Consider the following 13,738-nt stretch of genomic DNA (forward strand, 5'->3'; position numbering starts at 1 on the left):
TGCCTGGTGGGGAAACCAGGCGACCTGGAGCTTCTCAATGGCATGTATGAAAGTCAGAACTGGGAGAGGTCGCCTGTGGGGAGGGGATGACAAGACATTCACCCTTTCCTGTCACCCTACACCCCCCTCCCAATCCCGGGGCCTGACCTATCTGCCACCACCCTTGCACCTCTGCTGCCGTGAGTCTCTTCCCCAGACGAAGGGGGGACAGAGAGCCTTGCTTTGCGCTCTCAAGTCCGCTTGGCGTGGAGCATTTGAATCAGAAGGCTGTTGCAGGGCACGTCCCCACTCAGGTGCTTGTGGTACAGGTACTCCTCCGCTTGCATGCTCAGGGACCGGACGTCAGCCAGCTGTATCAGAAGCTGGCGGAACTTGTCTGTGGCGTGTGGGTAGTTGCAGAGGGTGTACTCCATCAGGGCTGCGTTGGCCTTTTCCTGGGCTTCCTTCACCACACTTGAATTCTCCACGAATTTCACATCTGCAGCAGGGGGGAGGGGAGGGGAAATAAGGGGGGGGATGCATTGAATGGGGTAACCTCTCTTGAATGGAGGGACTTCCTCCTGGGCACACAGGTCGCAAACATGGAAGGTGTCGCTTGCAAAGCTCGCACAAGCCATCGGCTGATACCTGCAAAACGGCTGAGGTTGATGAAGAGGCTCCCCTGTGAGGAGAGCCTGCAGCGGTCGGGGCTTTTTAGTGTAGAGAAAAGGGGACTGGAGGCGACCTGACGGAAGCATAAACAATTGCATGTGGTGTGGAGAAAGCGGAGTTTTCCCCCTCCCTCTCGCATGATGACACCAGAACTCGTGGGCATCGAATGAGGCTGAATGTTGGAAGATTCAGGACAGAGAAAAGGAAGTAGTTCTTCAAGCAGCGCAACATTAAACTATGGAACTCCCTCCCACAGCAGGCAATGGTGGCCACCAATTTGGAGAGCCTTGATGGAGGTTTGGACAAATCCATGGAGGAGGAGGAGACGAGCCACAATTACTGCGCTCTGCCTCCATGGTCAGAGGCAGCGACGCTTCTGAATACCAGATGCAGGAAACCACAGGAGGGGAGATCTGCTCTTGTGTAAGGATCCTGCTTGCTGGTTTCCCACAAGCATCTAGTCAGCCACTGTGAGAACAGGACTAGATAGCACATTGGCCTGATCCAGCTAATGGCTCTTCCTACCTTCATAAGCTTCATCTGGCCATCTGCCTGGATGAACAGGGTCTGACCTTGCCAGCCTTATGCTTTGCAGATGAGCATCAGGCTGGTAAAGGCTATGCAAGATAAATAAACCATATCTGACAAGCGATCTTCTTCTTACTTTCCGATGTTCCCTAAACAAACCTTCACTTCAAAGCCACTCTGTTGTGTTCCTCTCTAAACACCAGCTGGAGGGATTGGGGCTTAATCTGTTTGGCCTTCCCAGGTGAAAATAGGGCTCAGCTGACATGGAAACCATGATCCAAGGTGCCTCAAGCAGCTCAGCCAAAGAACAAGGGGTAGGAGGATGAGAGAGACGGGTGTGAAGGTGCAGTGATAAGCACATCCCTCTTAAGCTGTCGCCCACCTGCCTGAAAATGTGCCTGCTCTATGCACACTGCTCTTGAAAACTCGGCAAAAGCTGCCAATGCAAACTTCCTTCCTTGGGCCTGACTTCATCTGTGGGGCGTGGAGGGGGGCCACTGGGGGAGGGCAGGGGCCAAGCAACAGCAGTGGGAGGGGGCTTTAGCTCAATGGTGGGCGGCCACCTGTTCCTCCTATTCTTGCCACGCTCACAAGGGGGAGATGAGACAGGGCCTTTTCAAGGCTAACTGGGGAGACACAGCGGGCCCTCTGGGGGTGTCCCCAAAATCTCTCCTCCCTCCCTCTCACTTCCAACACTCAGCCTAGAACCACAGAATTCTGGCCTCACCTCCAAAAGAGCATTGGAGGGGCTTTGAAAAAATGGCGGACGAGGTGGAGCAGCAACAAACCACAAATACTGTAGAAGAGCCCTTGGATCTCATCAAGCTTAGTCTTGATGAACGAATTGATGTAAAAATGAGAAATGACTGAAAACTTCGAGGCAGATTATTTGCTTGTTAACAACCATTTAATTACGATTTTGGGTGATGTTGAGGAGACTGTGACAACAATAGAAATGGATGAAGAAACCTATGAAGAGATTTATAAATCTACCAAAAGGAATACAGTGGTACCTCGGGTTAAGTACTTAATTCGTTCCGGAGGTCCGCTCTTAACCTGAAACTGTTCTTAACCTGAAGCACCACTTTAGCTAATGGGGCCTCCTGCTGTCGCCGCGCCGTCAGAGCACGATTTCTGTTCTCATCCTGAAGCAAAGTTCTTAACCCGAGGTACTATTTCTGGGTTAGCGGAGTCTGTAACCTGAAGCGTATGTAACCCGAGGTACCACTGTATTCCGATGCTGTTTGTCCGAGGAGATGGAGTTGTACTTGTAGCTCCTCCACTGTGGGTTGGCTGAAACCATGAAGAAAATGGTCATTGTTTCAAAAATGTTGGACCTCTGGACACTGTCTTCTGATACCCTTAAACATTAAGATTCTGCCCTTAATTCTGAAAGACCATCCAAACCTGATTTGTTGTGAAGGCGTAAGATCATTTGGCATATAAGTTGATATAAGGGTCTCCCCCCCCCCCGAAATAACTTAAGTGCAGATGTCTTTATGTGTCAGATCAGTGGTTATAACCATTTTAGTTGCTCTTGTGGCCGCTGATCTTTTTAAAGAAATAAATCTGTTTGGGGTTTTTTTGTATGTATGTGTTTATAAGCACTTTTCCCATTAAGGGGGGGGGGAGGGCATTGTGTGGGATGTGAAACACAAAAGCAGTCAAGTACAACATTCCTAGAGTGAACATGTTTACACATGGGGAGGAATGTTTGTTCAGCCAGCAGGTAAACTTCCTGTTTCCTTCTGGGCTGGGACAGACTTCCTTTGCATGTGACTAGAGGTGGGTGTGGCCTCACCTGAGCAGGTAATGACAAAAGCACAGGGCAGGGCAGCCATCTCTCTCCTTTTGACTACATGCATCGAAGAAGCAACATCTGCTTAGCCAAAGATGCCCTCTTGGCTTCCAGCCAAGAGATGACAAAGGGACTGTCTTCTTATGAGATAGTTTCCAGGTATATGTTACTTTTCTAAGCTAAGTATTCCTTCTGGAAACCTATTGTGAACAGAATGATATGTGAGTAAACTCTCTTTATACTTTTATAGAAGACTGTGTCGTGTCTTATCTTTTATGAGGGAATAAGGGGAAAATACCAGAACAGTTATTATAGAGGTTTTAGCAAGCCTGAGCAAATGCATCCGCTGCAAGTTTAAAAGGGAGAATATTACTCTGCTAAATTGTGAACTTGTTAACACATGTTGGAAAGGCTATTATCAGACAATATATCCTCTCCTGCATCCCTGAGCATTCCCACACATTAGAAAAGGTTCAGAAAAGGGCCGTCAGAATGACCAAGGGGAGGATGGAGCAACGGATGGAGGCTGCAGCACTGGGGACTTTTTGATTTGGAGAAAAGGTGAGTAGGAGGCAGCGTGGCAGAAGTGTATAAAATGATGGAAGGCACAGAGGAAAGAGAAAGTTTTTCTCCCTCTCTCAAAACAAGAGAACTCCAATGAAGCTGGAGTTTGCTGGCACTGAAGGACAGCAGCACTCCAGAGCCTCAGGCAAAGCACATTCCAAGCACTGCATGGAGATGCCACTCACTGAACCTGGGATTGAACCTGGGACCTCCTGCAGGTGAAGCAGGTGCTCTCCTGCAAAACTACAGCATTTCCCTTAAAAACAACAGTGAGATTTCAGTCCTCAGGGTTCTGAAGAAAGGGCTGGTTTAAATAGGGATGGAGGAAGCTGCTTCACTCACCCACCTAGATCAGTACTGTCTATTTCAGATCTGAAATTGTATCACGATGCAGTTTGTCTCGCCTGGATTTGGGAATGGCTCACGTTAAAAAACACCGACTTGCTGGATCTAGAAGGATTCAATAACTGATACGGCTGGCATGCCCATCTGGGATATGAGAAGGTCCACAAAGGGTTTTTGAACCACGTGATCAGGAAATTGCTTTACATGTTGCGGGCCAAATATAAGGACTTACTAGAACCAAAAATGCCATGGTGGCTGTCCCTGGCAGAAGCGTTCTCAGTTTAAAACAACAGCATGAGAGAAGTAATTGGGCAACTTATAAAGACTTATTGGAAGAAAAAGAAAATAAGCTAAAATTAAAGAAATTTGAAGCAATTCGGACACATTTGACTGATTGGTTGCAGTATTTTCAGTTAAATGAAACATTCCAAAAGGACAAACAGAAAGGCTTTTCCACAGAAATTTCAAGATTTCCACGTACCTACGGGACCGCCTCTCCTGGTATGCACCATGGAGGACCTTAAGGTCCACAAATGACAACATTTTGGAGGTCCCAAGTCGCAAGGTGGTTAGATTGGTCTCAACTAGGGCCAGGGCCTTTTCAGTACTGGCCCCGACTTGGTGGAACGGTCTGTCACAAGAAACTAGGGCCCTGCGGGACTTGACATCTTTCCGTAGGGTCTGCAAGACAGAGTTGTTTTGCCTGGCCTTTGGTTTGGTCTCAGTCTGACCCTTACGTTTCCCTCCCCTTACGATTTTGATCTATGGGCTACTTTTAAAATGAGGCTGCATTTTAAATTGCATTTTAACCTGCATTTTAAATTGGTCGGTCCCCCCCCATTATGTTTTTATTGTAATTTTACTGGTGTTAGCTGCCCTGAGCCCGACTCTGGCCAGGGAGGGTGGGGTACAAATAATTTTTTTTTTAATTTTTATTATTACTGTTTAATAAACACACACACACAAACGCTCTCTAACATGTACAGGTGCCTCCTTGACTGGCAGGTCAGGGAGGAAGAAGTAAAATCTGTCATGGTACAATGGGCCAGAGATTTTGGGCACAACATCCAGATGGAATCATGGGAGAGGTTGTGGAAGGAGGACCTAAAATTCACAGTGTGCTACGATTTGAAAGAGAATTTAATGAAGATGCTCTACAGATGGTACTTAACACCTGTAAAACTGGCCAAAATGTATAAATCTAGATCAAACATCTGTTGGAGATGCAAGGAGGCGGAAGGCACCATGATCCACGTGTGGTGGAACGGTAAAAAAATCAGGGAATTTTGGGAAACAATCTACAATGAACTTAAAAAAGTTGTTTAAATGTTCCTTCCCAAAGAGTCCCGAAGCCTTCTTGCTAGACATAATGAGCAATGAAATCCCTAAACAGGTAAGGAAAATCTTTATGCGGTAACAGCAGCTAGGATTCTAATTGCTAAGGTATGGAAAGGAGATTCTATTCCCTCAAAATTAGACTGGCAAAATAAAATGCTAGAATATGCAGAACTAGCAAGATTCTGAGACAATACAGATCAAGTATTTAGTAAAGAGTGGAATATCTACAGAGAATATTTAAACAAACATTGTAATAACATAAATTCTTTGGCAGGCTTGGATTGATTTCTGCATGAATTAAGAAATCATTACAGAATTAAAATAACAGAAGAACTTAGGAGAGAAAAGTTAAGTGGGCAGCGTAATGAAATTCAGGAACCACAGTGGGGGGACCGGAAGTTACGTTAGAATTAGCGATGGATGAACTTAATCTTTTCTTTTTCGGTATGTACGTATGGTGTAGGGAGTATTAATTACTGGATTGCCCTTTGTGGCTTGATGCATCTTGTTTTGTTTTGTATTTGTTTTGTAATGTTATGTTTTTAAAATTAATAAAGCATTGGGGGGGATTCTTAAAAAAAGGATCAGTACTGTCTACACGTACTGGCAGCCATGGCTCTCCACAGCAGGAGATATTTAGCCCCCTCCCAGGCCTACCTACCTGGAGATGCTGCTGAGGATTGAACCCAGGCCCTCCTGCACGCAAAGCGGAAGCTCTTCCACTGAGCTATTGCCCTCCCCCGGGAGCCTTTTTGCAAATCTGCTTTTCCTCGAGATCCCTTCCTAGAACCTTCTCTGGAGAAGTGGCTGTTAGAATTCCTGATCTATGATTGCAGTCATGGGATTGTTTATCACATGACGGTATATGTTTTGACTCCACAGAGTGGGAAGTGACGGTGGCAGGATGTTTGTGTCACTGTGTTCCATGAAGTGGGACTATTGTCCTTTGTTCTTTTTCTCTTTGCTGTCTGATGCTAGAGAGGGAGGGAGCCATGTTGCAGTGCTCCGTGTGTGTTTATACTGTATGTAAATAAAGTACAGTGGTACCTCGGGTTACATACGCTTCAGGTTGCATACTCCGCTAACCCAGAAATAGTACCTCGGGTTAAGAACTTTGCTTCAGGATGAGAACAGAAATCGTGCTCTGGCAGCGCGGCGGCAGCAGGAGGCCCCATTAGCTAAAGTGGTGCTTCAGGTTAAGAACAGTTCCAGGTTAGACACAAGAGCTACCCACACTGGAGGAATGGCAGATGAAAATGATGGACTACATGGAATTGGCAGAAATGACTGGCAGAATCCGTGACCAGGGAGAAGAGTCGGTGGAAGAAGATTGGAAGAAATTTAAAGATTATTTACAGAAATATTGCAAAATTAATGAATGTTAGAGTGATGTTGGATTGAAGTTAAGTGGCTTCTAGCTGTACAGGCTTTAAAGTTATAAATATATCAAGATTAAGGATTAGGATTAAAAAGGTTAAAAGAATGGAAAAATTGGTTTTTAATAGGTTAAAACTTAATGTCTTAATATATTAAGATTAAGGATTGGGATTAAAAAAGAGGGAAAGAAATTGCTGGATTAACAAACTGAATGGGAATACAAAAGAGGGAGGTATGAGGAGGTCCGGGAAACAAGTAAATGTAAAAGAAGTTATGAAAAGACAGAATTCTTTTTAACTGTTTTTTCTTTTTTCTTTGTTTTTTCTTTTTTCCTTTTGTATTTTGTATTGTGTATTTTTCTTTTTATTCTTAAATTTTTCTTTTTTATTAATGTGATTCTTTCCTTGTGAAACTATAATAAATATTATTTAAAAAAAAAAAAAAGAACAGTTCCAGGTTAAGAACAAACCTCCAGAACAAATTAAGTACTTAACCCGAGGTACCAGTGTAGATTAGCCAAAATGCTGAGTTCCTGAGGTCTGTTACGCAATGCTGCAAAGACTCTGCGGATCCCTAAGTGTGCCGATGTCGGCTGGCATCGGTCGCTGTGATGTTCGGGCTGAAGAAAGCTTATGAAGCTCCCGAACAAAAGACCAGGAGGGGGAGAACATGCCAGTCAGGCATGTGTCTCTGCCAGGGTCCTACTCGAGTGTAGGCTGAACTCCTGACAGTGGCAAGCTCTCATTTTGTAGACTCTCAAGGCATCCAGCAGCAATGTTGGAGATGGGGGCACCATGAGGGGCAGCCCTCCTTCAGGGCCCAGATTCGCTGTCAAAAGGCCCTCAAGTGTCCGCCAATGTCTCAAGAGACATCTCCTTCCCCCAGGGGTCTTGCAGACAACTGTGGACAGCCTGGCTTCAGTGGCACCTCACCCTAAGGCTTGCACACAGTTCCCAGGGGATACAACCGAGCCTAACCACCTGTAACTGAAAACAACAACAACATATTGCTTCCTGCTGCATCCCACCTGGGTAGAATTTTAGGCTGCAGGGTCCTTGGGGCAGGGACCTGCCCTTGTGTCCTCTGTAAAGCAGTTCTGGGAGGCCTGGTGCCCTCCAAACATTGCTGGACACACCGCTCCCATAGTCCCTGACCAGGCTGGCCACGGCTGATGGCAGTTAGAGGACTGCATGGCTCCCATCCCTATAAAAACACTCAGGACATGCTTCTCTCAGCCGTGCCAAGTTCTGGATCCAGCCCAACTAAAGGCCAACAAGGCCTTCCCAAAAGGTTGTGGTCCAACGACATCTGGGGACCCACAGGTGGAGAACCGGCTGGAAAGAGCAGGAGGGGAGAGGGCACTCTCTGGCGCTTGGGCCCTGCTTGTGGGTTTCCCATAATGGGCATCTCACTGGCCACTGCGAGAACAGAACGCAGGGCGGGGAGGGCCACTGGTCCCATCCTGCCTCAGGGCTCTTTTGACATTCCCCTGACCTGGGCCTTGTGCTTAGCAGTTGAAGTGCTGACTGCCCCCTTTCATTTCCGAGTCACTGCTGGGATAATCAGGCACGCAATTATGGAATCTCTTCATCTGCATAACATTACAGTCATACCTCTTGTTACATTCGGTTCAGGTTACGTTCTTTCAGGATACGTACCGCGGCGACCAGGAAATAACGGAATGGGTTACTTCCGTGTTTTGCCGCTCGCGCATGCGCACTCAAAATGACGTCACACGCAGACGTGGCGACCTGCGCACGCGCAGACACAGGTTGTATTCTGCTCAGGTTGTGAACGGGGCTCCGGAACGGATCCCATTTGCAACCAGAGGTACCACTGTATTGTGATTTTCATTTTCAGGAGAAAGAGGGGGGGACACGCAGTCCTCACACTCACACACCCTAGAAGTTACGCTGCTAAAGCCTTCTCTTCCCTACCATCCCCCCCCCACACACTTTGAGGTGGCACAAAAATAGAGGGTTCGTCTTGATCAACTCACCTGGTTTGGAGAAGAAACCCTATTCACGATTTAATTGAATATTTGAATAATCTTTTCATTCCTGTAAGGCATAAAGAATGTTGTCCAAATAACACTGACACACTCCACTGAGAGAGAGCGGCCGCAAATACTCCGTCCTGCGACAAAAGCCGCCTCACACACAGGCAGAGCTGCCGGGACCATTTCTTTGCCCTTAAGAGTTCTTTGCATTCAGTGCCGCTTTTGTCTGCTGGAGGCGTCAGATAAATTGCAATCACTTAAGGGAATGCAGGCGCACAAAAGCCGCTCTTGCTCCATGTTAAATAGTGGGGAAGATGGATGAAGGACACAGCTCTGTTAGATTCTCAGCTCTTTATTACAGCAGTTAGAACTGCTCCTGGAGTCGGACTGACTGCAGCCTAGCTGGCTGCTTTATATAATACTAAGTAACTTGTAACAGTAACAACTCCCAACTAGCTAACCAGTCAGTGAGCGACAGTTCTCAGTCCTTCATTTGCATACTGGTGGCCCTGAGTGAGAACTGCAGCTGATCTTAATACAGTCATACCTCGGGTTACAGACACTTCAGGTTGTGTTTTTTGGGGTTGCGGACCGCCGAAACCCGGAAGTACCGGAACGGGTTACTTCCGGGTTTCGCCGCTCATGCATGCAGAGACGCTCAAAATGACGTCACGTGCATGTGCAGAAGTGGCGAATTGCGACCTACGCGTGTGCAGACAGGCAGACGCAGGTTGCGTTCTGCTCATGTTGCGAACGGGGCTCCGGAACGGATCCCGTTCGCAACCAGAGGTACCACTGTACAGTCATATCTCGGGGTACAGACACTTCAGGTTGTGTTTTTTTGGGTTGCAGGCGACCGAAACCTGGAAGCACCGGAATGGGTTACTTCCGGCTTTCGGCAGTTGCACATGAATCGCAATCCATGCGTGTGCAGACGTGCTGCTGCGGGTTGCGGACGTGCCTCCCGCACGGATCACGTTCGCAACCCGAGTGTCCACTGTACATAACACTTCGCATCCCCTCGAGTGGCTGGCTGGAGAATGGAAGTCAGGCCAGCACATGTGGAGGGGGGATGTTGATCCATTAAGCTGCTATTAAGCCCTTCTGGAGAACAAAGCTAACCTGTGCCGCCCCTCATAAATATTACTGTTCAGAGGAGCCCTAATTTTAATTAAACCTCTTTTACCTGCTCATGAGAAAAATCTATTTAGACTCAAATGGCGCCCTTTCCTCCCCCTCTCGCACGCTTGTGTGTGTGTGTGTGTGTGTGTGTGTGTGCGCGCGCACACACACACACACAGATGCCAAGTGCAGCTTGTGAGCTGGAGGGAGAAAGAGAGAGAGAGAAGACATTCTTTTCTTCAGGGCAAATACAGCCGGCATATATAAGCGAGGAGGTGGCAGCTCCCGTACAGCCGAGCCTGCAGAGGGCACATGGCTTGCAGCATAATCGGCACCACGCTCAGAGAGGGAAGTTGGGCACGGGGCATGGGCAGAGGGCAACCTTTTGTTCCTGATTTTCTTCGGTGAAGGAGAAAAGCTTCCACACCGGCAGGTGGAAGTTTTAACGCAATGCGCAAAAAGGGAAGGGAAGGCATCATGGAGGTGGGGGGTGTGTGTGTCCTTTGCCGCAAAGCCAAAGAGAAACACCAGTTGCTGAAAACCCACAGGAGAAGAGAGTGCACTGGCACTCAGGTCCTGCCTATGGGCTGCCCATTGGGGCATCTTTGAGACCAGGGTTCTGGACTCGATGGGCCCCCTTTGGCCTGACCCAAGTGCAGAGCTTGTCTTATATGCTCTGAAGAAGATCATTTGACCCAGAATTCTTCCGGCAGGAGGAAAGGAAGCCCTTCTTCACACAGTGCATGATTAAACTATGGAACGCTCTCCCCTAGGAGGCAGTGATGGCCACCAACTTTGATGGCTTTAGAAGAGGATTTGACAGATTCGTGGAGGAGGAGGAGAGGGCTATCAAAGGCTAGTACAAAAGCTACTACAAAGGTTATCTCCTGCTTGGACTACTGCAATGCGCTCTATGTGGGGCTACCTTTGAAAGTGACCCAGAAACTACAACTAATCCAGAATGCAGCAGCCAGATTGGAGACTGGGAGCGGCCACCGAGACCACATAACACCAGTCCTGAAAGACCTAGATTGGCTCCCAGTACGTTTCTGAGCACAATTCAAAGTGTTGGTGCTGACCTTGAAAGCCCTAAACGGCCTCGGTTCAGTATATCTGAAGGAGCGTCTCCACCCCCATCGTTCTGCCCGGACACTGAGGTCCAGCACCGAGGGCCTTCTGGCGTTTCCCTCACTGTGAGAAGCCAAGTTACAGGGAACCAGGCAGAGGGCCTTCTCGGTAGTGGCACCCACCCTGTGGGACGCCCTCCCACCAGGTGTCAAAGAGAACAACAACTACCAGACTTTTAGAAGACATCTGAAGGCAGCCCTGTTTAGGGAAGCTTTTAATGTTTGATGCATTACTGTATTTTAATATTTTGTTGGAAGCCGCCCAGAGTGGCTGGGGAAGCCCAGCCAGATGGGCGGGGTATAAATAAGAAATGATGATGATGATGATGATTAGTCACAATGGTTATGCTCCGTTTCCACTGTCAGAAGCAGAGGTGCCTCTGCATTCCAGTTGTATGGAGAGAACCCTGTTTGCTGCCTTCGCTCAGTTCCCAAGCTTGAACCCTTGCTCTCTTTGGGAATGGGGACGGCTGCAGTTCCTGTTGCTTTGCACCATGTGGCTAAGGGACAAGGCAGGGAATTGGTGGTATTTAGAATCTTTTGAGTGTGTTAAATCTGAAGCAGCCAAACCTGCAACGTTCTTTTGTCTGTTTATGGAGCTCATGCTTTGAGTTCAAGATCAAGGAGCTAGAAGAGCTGTGTGTGTCTATACCAGTTCTTAATTACCATTATTGCTCAAGTTGCAACCTTTAGCTAGCGGTTCGGACTTCCATACCCTAGTCTCTTGACCACTACAGGAAGCGTCCCTAGAGGGATGCCGTACAGAATGTACCATGAAACCGTTTCACAGCTGTGCCACTCTGCAGCTGGGTCATAACTGGCTGATGGGAGGCAGGTCCATAGCTAGGGGGTAGTGAGGTGGCCCCCCACCAGGGGTGCAGGTGATGGGGGGGGCCTCAAAATTGGCTAAAAATATGTCCATAAATATAAATATTGATTATTGCCTCATAAGAATAGAGAGTGAATTGAATTGGGGGGGGGGAGAGGTGGAAAGAAGAGCTAATTTGTCCATGGCTAGGGGGCACAATCTGGACGGTTCTGCCAGGGGCGCAAGATCACCTAGCTATAGCTCTGGCAGGACGGAAGAGTGTTCATGTGCTCAAGCCCTGCTTGTGGGTTTTCCACAGGGGCACCTGGCTGGCCAATGTGGGAACAGGAGGCTGGACTAGGTGGGCCACTGGCCTCATCCAGCCTCACGGCTCGATTTATGCAAAATAAAGAGGCTTGATTTGCATTCAGGTTGCACAATTCAGGTACAGAATCCTGGGCAGGTTTTAGGCATGAAATGGGCAAACACAGCATTTGCCAAAAGGAGGAAACTTTTCTGAACCTTTTTTCTCAAAGGAGCCTGGACAACAGTTTTGGCAAACGTCAGGAAGGATACTGCTGCTGGTGTCATTTTCCTCAGAGAACTGCAGCGCTGAGCACTTCCACAGAACAGGCAGAAGCTCTGCATTTCAGTTGCTGGGTTCAGTTGCCAAATGGCATTCTATGGGTAGAGGCTGGGATAAAACCGCAAGCCTGAGACCCCAAAGAGCAGCAGCTGCTGCCAGTCAGTGTAGGCAACGCTGGGCCGGACAGACCAAGAGCCTGAGACTTCAGCACTAACAAAGCAGCTTCCCAGTGCAGAAAAGGTCACTGCTTGACCCCTGCCGCCCCAGGGCTGGTGTGCAACCTTGCAGGCCTAGCAGATGCAGCCAATACCACCCTCAACCACTGCTGGTGCAACTATTTGTAGGAGAGGTTGTGGGGGGCGAGGTGTCGCTCATACCCACACAGACGGCCCTGCTCCACTGCCATGCGCAGGAGGGGAGGAGGCAAGGCTGCCTGAACTGGTGCAAATCAACTTCTGAGCAGAAAGAAGGGGTCTTTGGGGGCGGGGATCAGAAGCAGGTACCAGACAAGCCAAACCTGGCTCCTCTGCAGACTGCACTCCCACATTTCCCTGCATATATTGTGTCAAGGTCAGATGTTGTGCACAGTTCCTCTGGGCAATAGGCAGGGCTGGAATCTCCTGCAATCTCCAATGTGGCTGACCACATCCGAGGCTGTCCTTGAATTCCTCTGGACACAAACACAGATGAACAGGAACTGCCCCTCACCCCCTCAGCTCTCAACAACATGCTCAAGGAGACCACCAACATCCATGTTTTGGAAAGGCCTGTCCAGCAATGTTCCAGATTACCAGCTGCTGGAAGCCGCAAGGGGGGGGGGGGGGAGAGTCATTGCTTATGTCCTGCTTGCCTGGGCAGCTGGTTAGCCACTATGAGAACAAGAGGCTGGAATAGATGGACCTGGTCCAGCAGCCAGGCTCTTATCACGTCCTTCTGGCAGTAGGGAGAAGGCAAAGACAATGGGGGCTCTGCTTCCAGCCCCACCCGCCAGGCAGACGAACCTATAAGCAAAGCAAGTCTCCTCCAAACACCTCATGTGGTTGAGATCTCAGGGTGGGGGGGAGGCTGAAGCACAAAGCTCTCCATGGCAGCCCCTGTTTGCTCTTCCCAGGTGTCTCGCTGCCCCATCCACACCCCTTGGCACTTACCAAGGCTGAAGAGGATGAGGAACTTCAAGCAGACAAACTCCTGCCTGTCCACCTGAAGAGAATGGAAGTGAAGCACCAGTTCCTGCGCTCTCAGCACCAAGTTGTTCAGGATGGATCCCGCCTGCATGGCAACGGTTGACATGTCCACCTGGAAGAAAGGGGAGGTGGGCAGGGCTCAGGACCCCCAAGAAGTACCATCTTGTCAGGGGAACAAGGAGGTTCAAGAGCTGGGCGGTGGGGACAACCTCCATCAGAAAGACTTTTGAGCAATCAGCTGTTAAGGCTTTAAAGCAGTTAATGGACTCAGTTGTTGCCTAAATTTACAATAAATATGGTTATATCTGGGT

General features: G+C 48.5%; 2 protein-coding genes across 2 annotated transcripts in view; one reads left to right on the forward strand and one right to left on the reverse strand.

Annotated features, from left to right (window-relative positions):
* Positions 1–230: 230 nt before the first annotated feature.
* Positions 231–13,738, reverse strand: part of NR5A1 (nuclear receptor subfamily 5 group A member 1) — a gene marked incomplete at its 3' end in the record, with an annotated part of 47,460 nt that continues 33,952 nt past the window's right edge. Inside the window, exons 5-6 of the mRNA XM_080989449.1 lie at positions 13,392–13,539; positions 231–478 (exon numbers count right to left, since the gene is read on the reverse strand). Of these exons, the coding sequence (XP_080845575.1) occupies positions 231–478; positions 13,392–13,539 (396 nt within the window). The remainder of the gene's footprint in view (positions 479–13,391; positions 13,540–13,738) is intronic.
* On the forward strand, positions 1,933–2,617 carry LOC308467791 (U6 snRNA-associated Sm-like protein LSm3). Its single transcript, XM_080989495.1, is given in 4 exon segments — positions 1,933–2,046; positions 2,050–2,073; positions 2,075–2,185; positions 2,414–2,617. Coding segments are annotated over 4 exon segments (306 nt in total). The 5' UTR covers positions 1,933–1,938; the 3' UTR covers positions 2,477–2,617.

This window comes from Podarcis pityusensis (assembly GCF_964106645.2).
Source record: "Podarcis pityusensis genome assembly, chromosome: W".
NCBI classification, from domain to species: Eukaryota; Metazoa; Chordata; class Lepidosauria; order Squamata; family Lacertidae; genus Podarcis; species Podarcis pityusensis.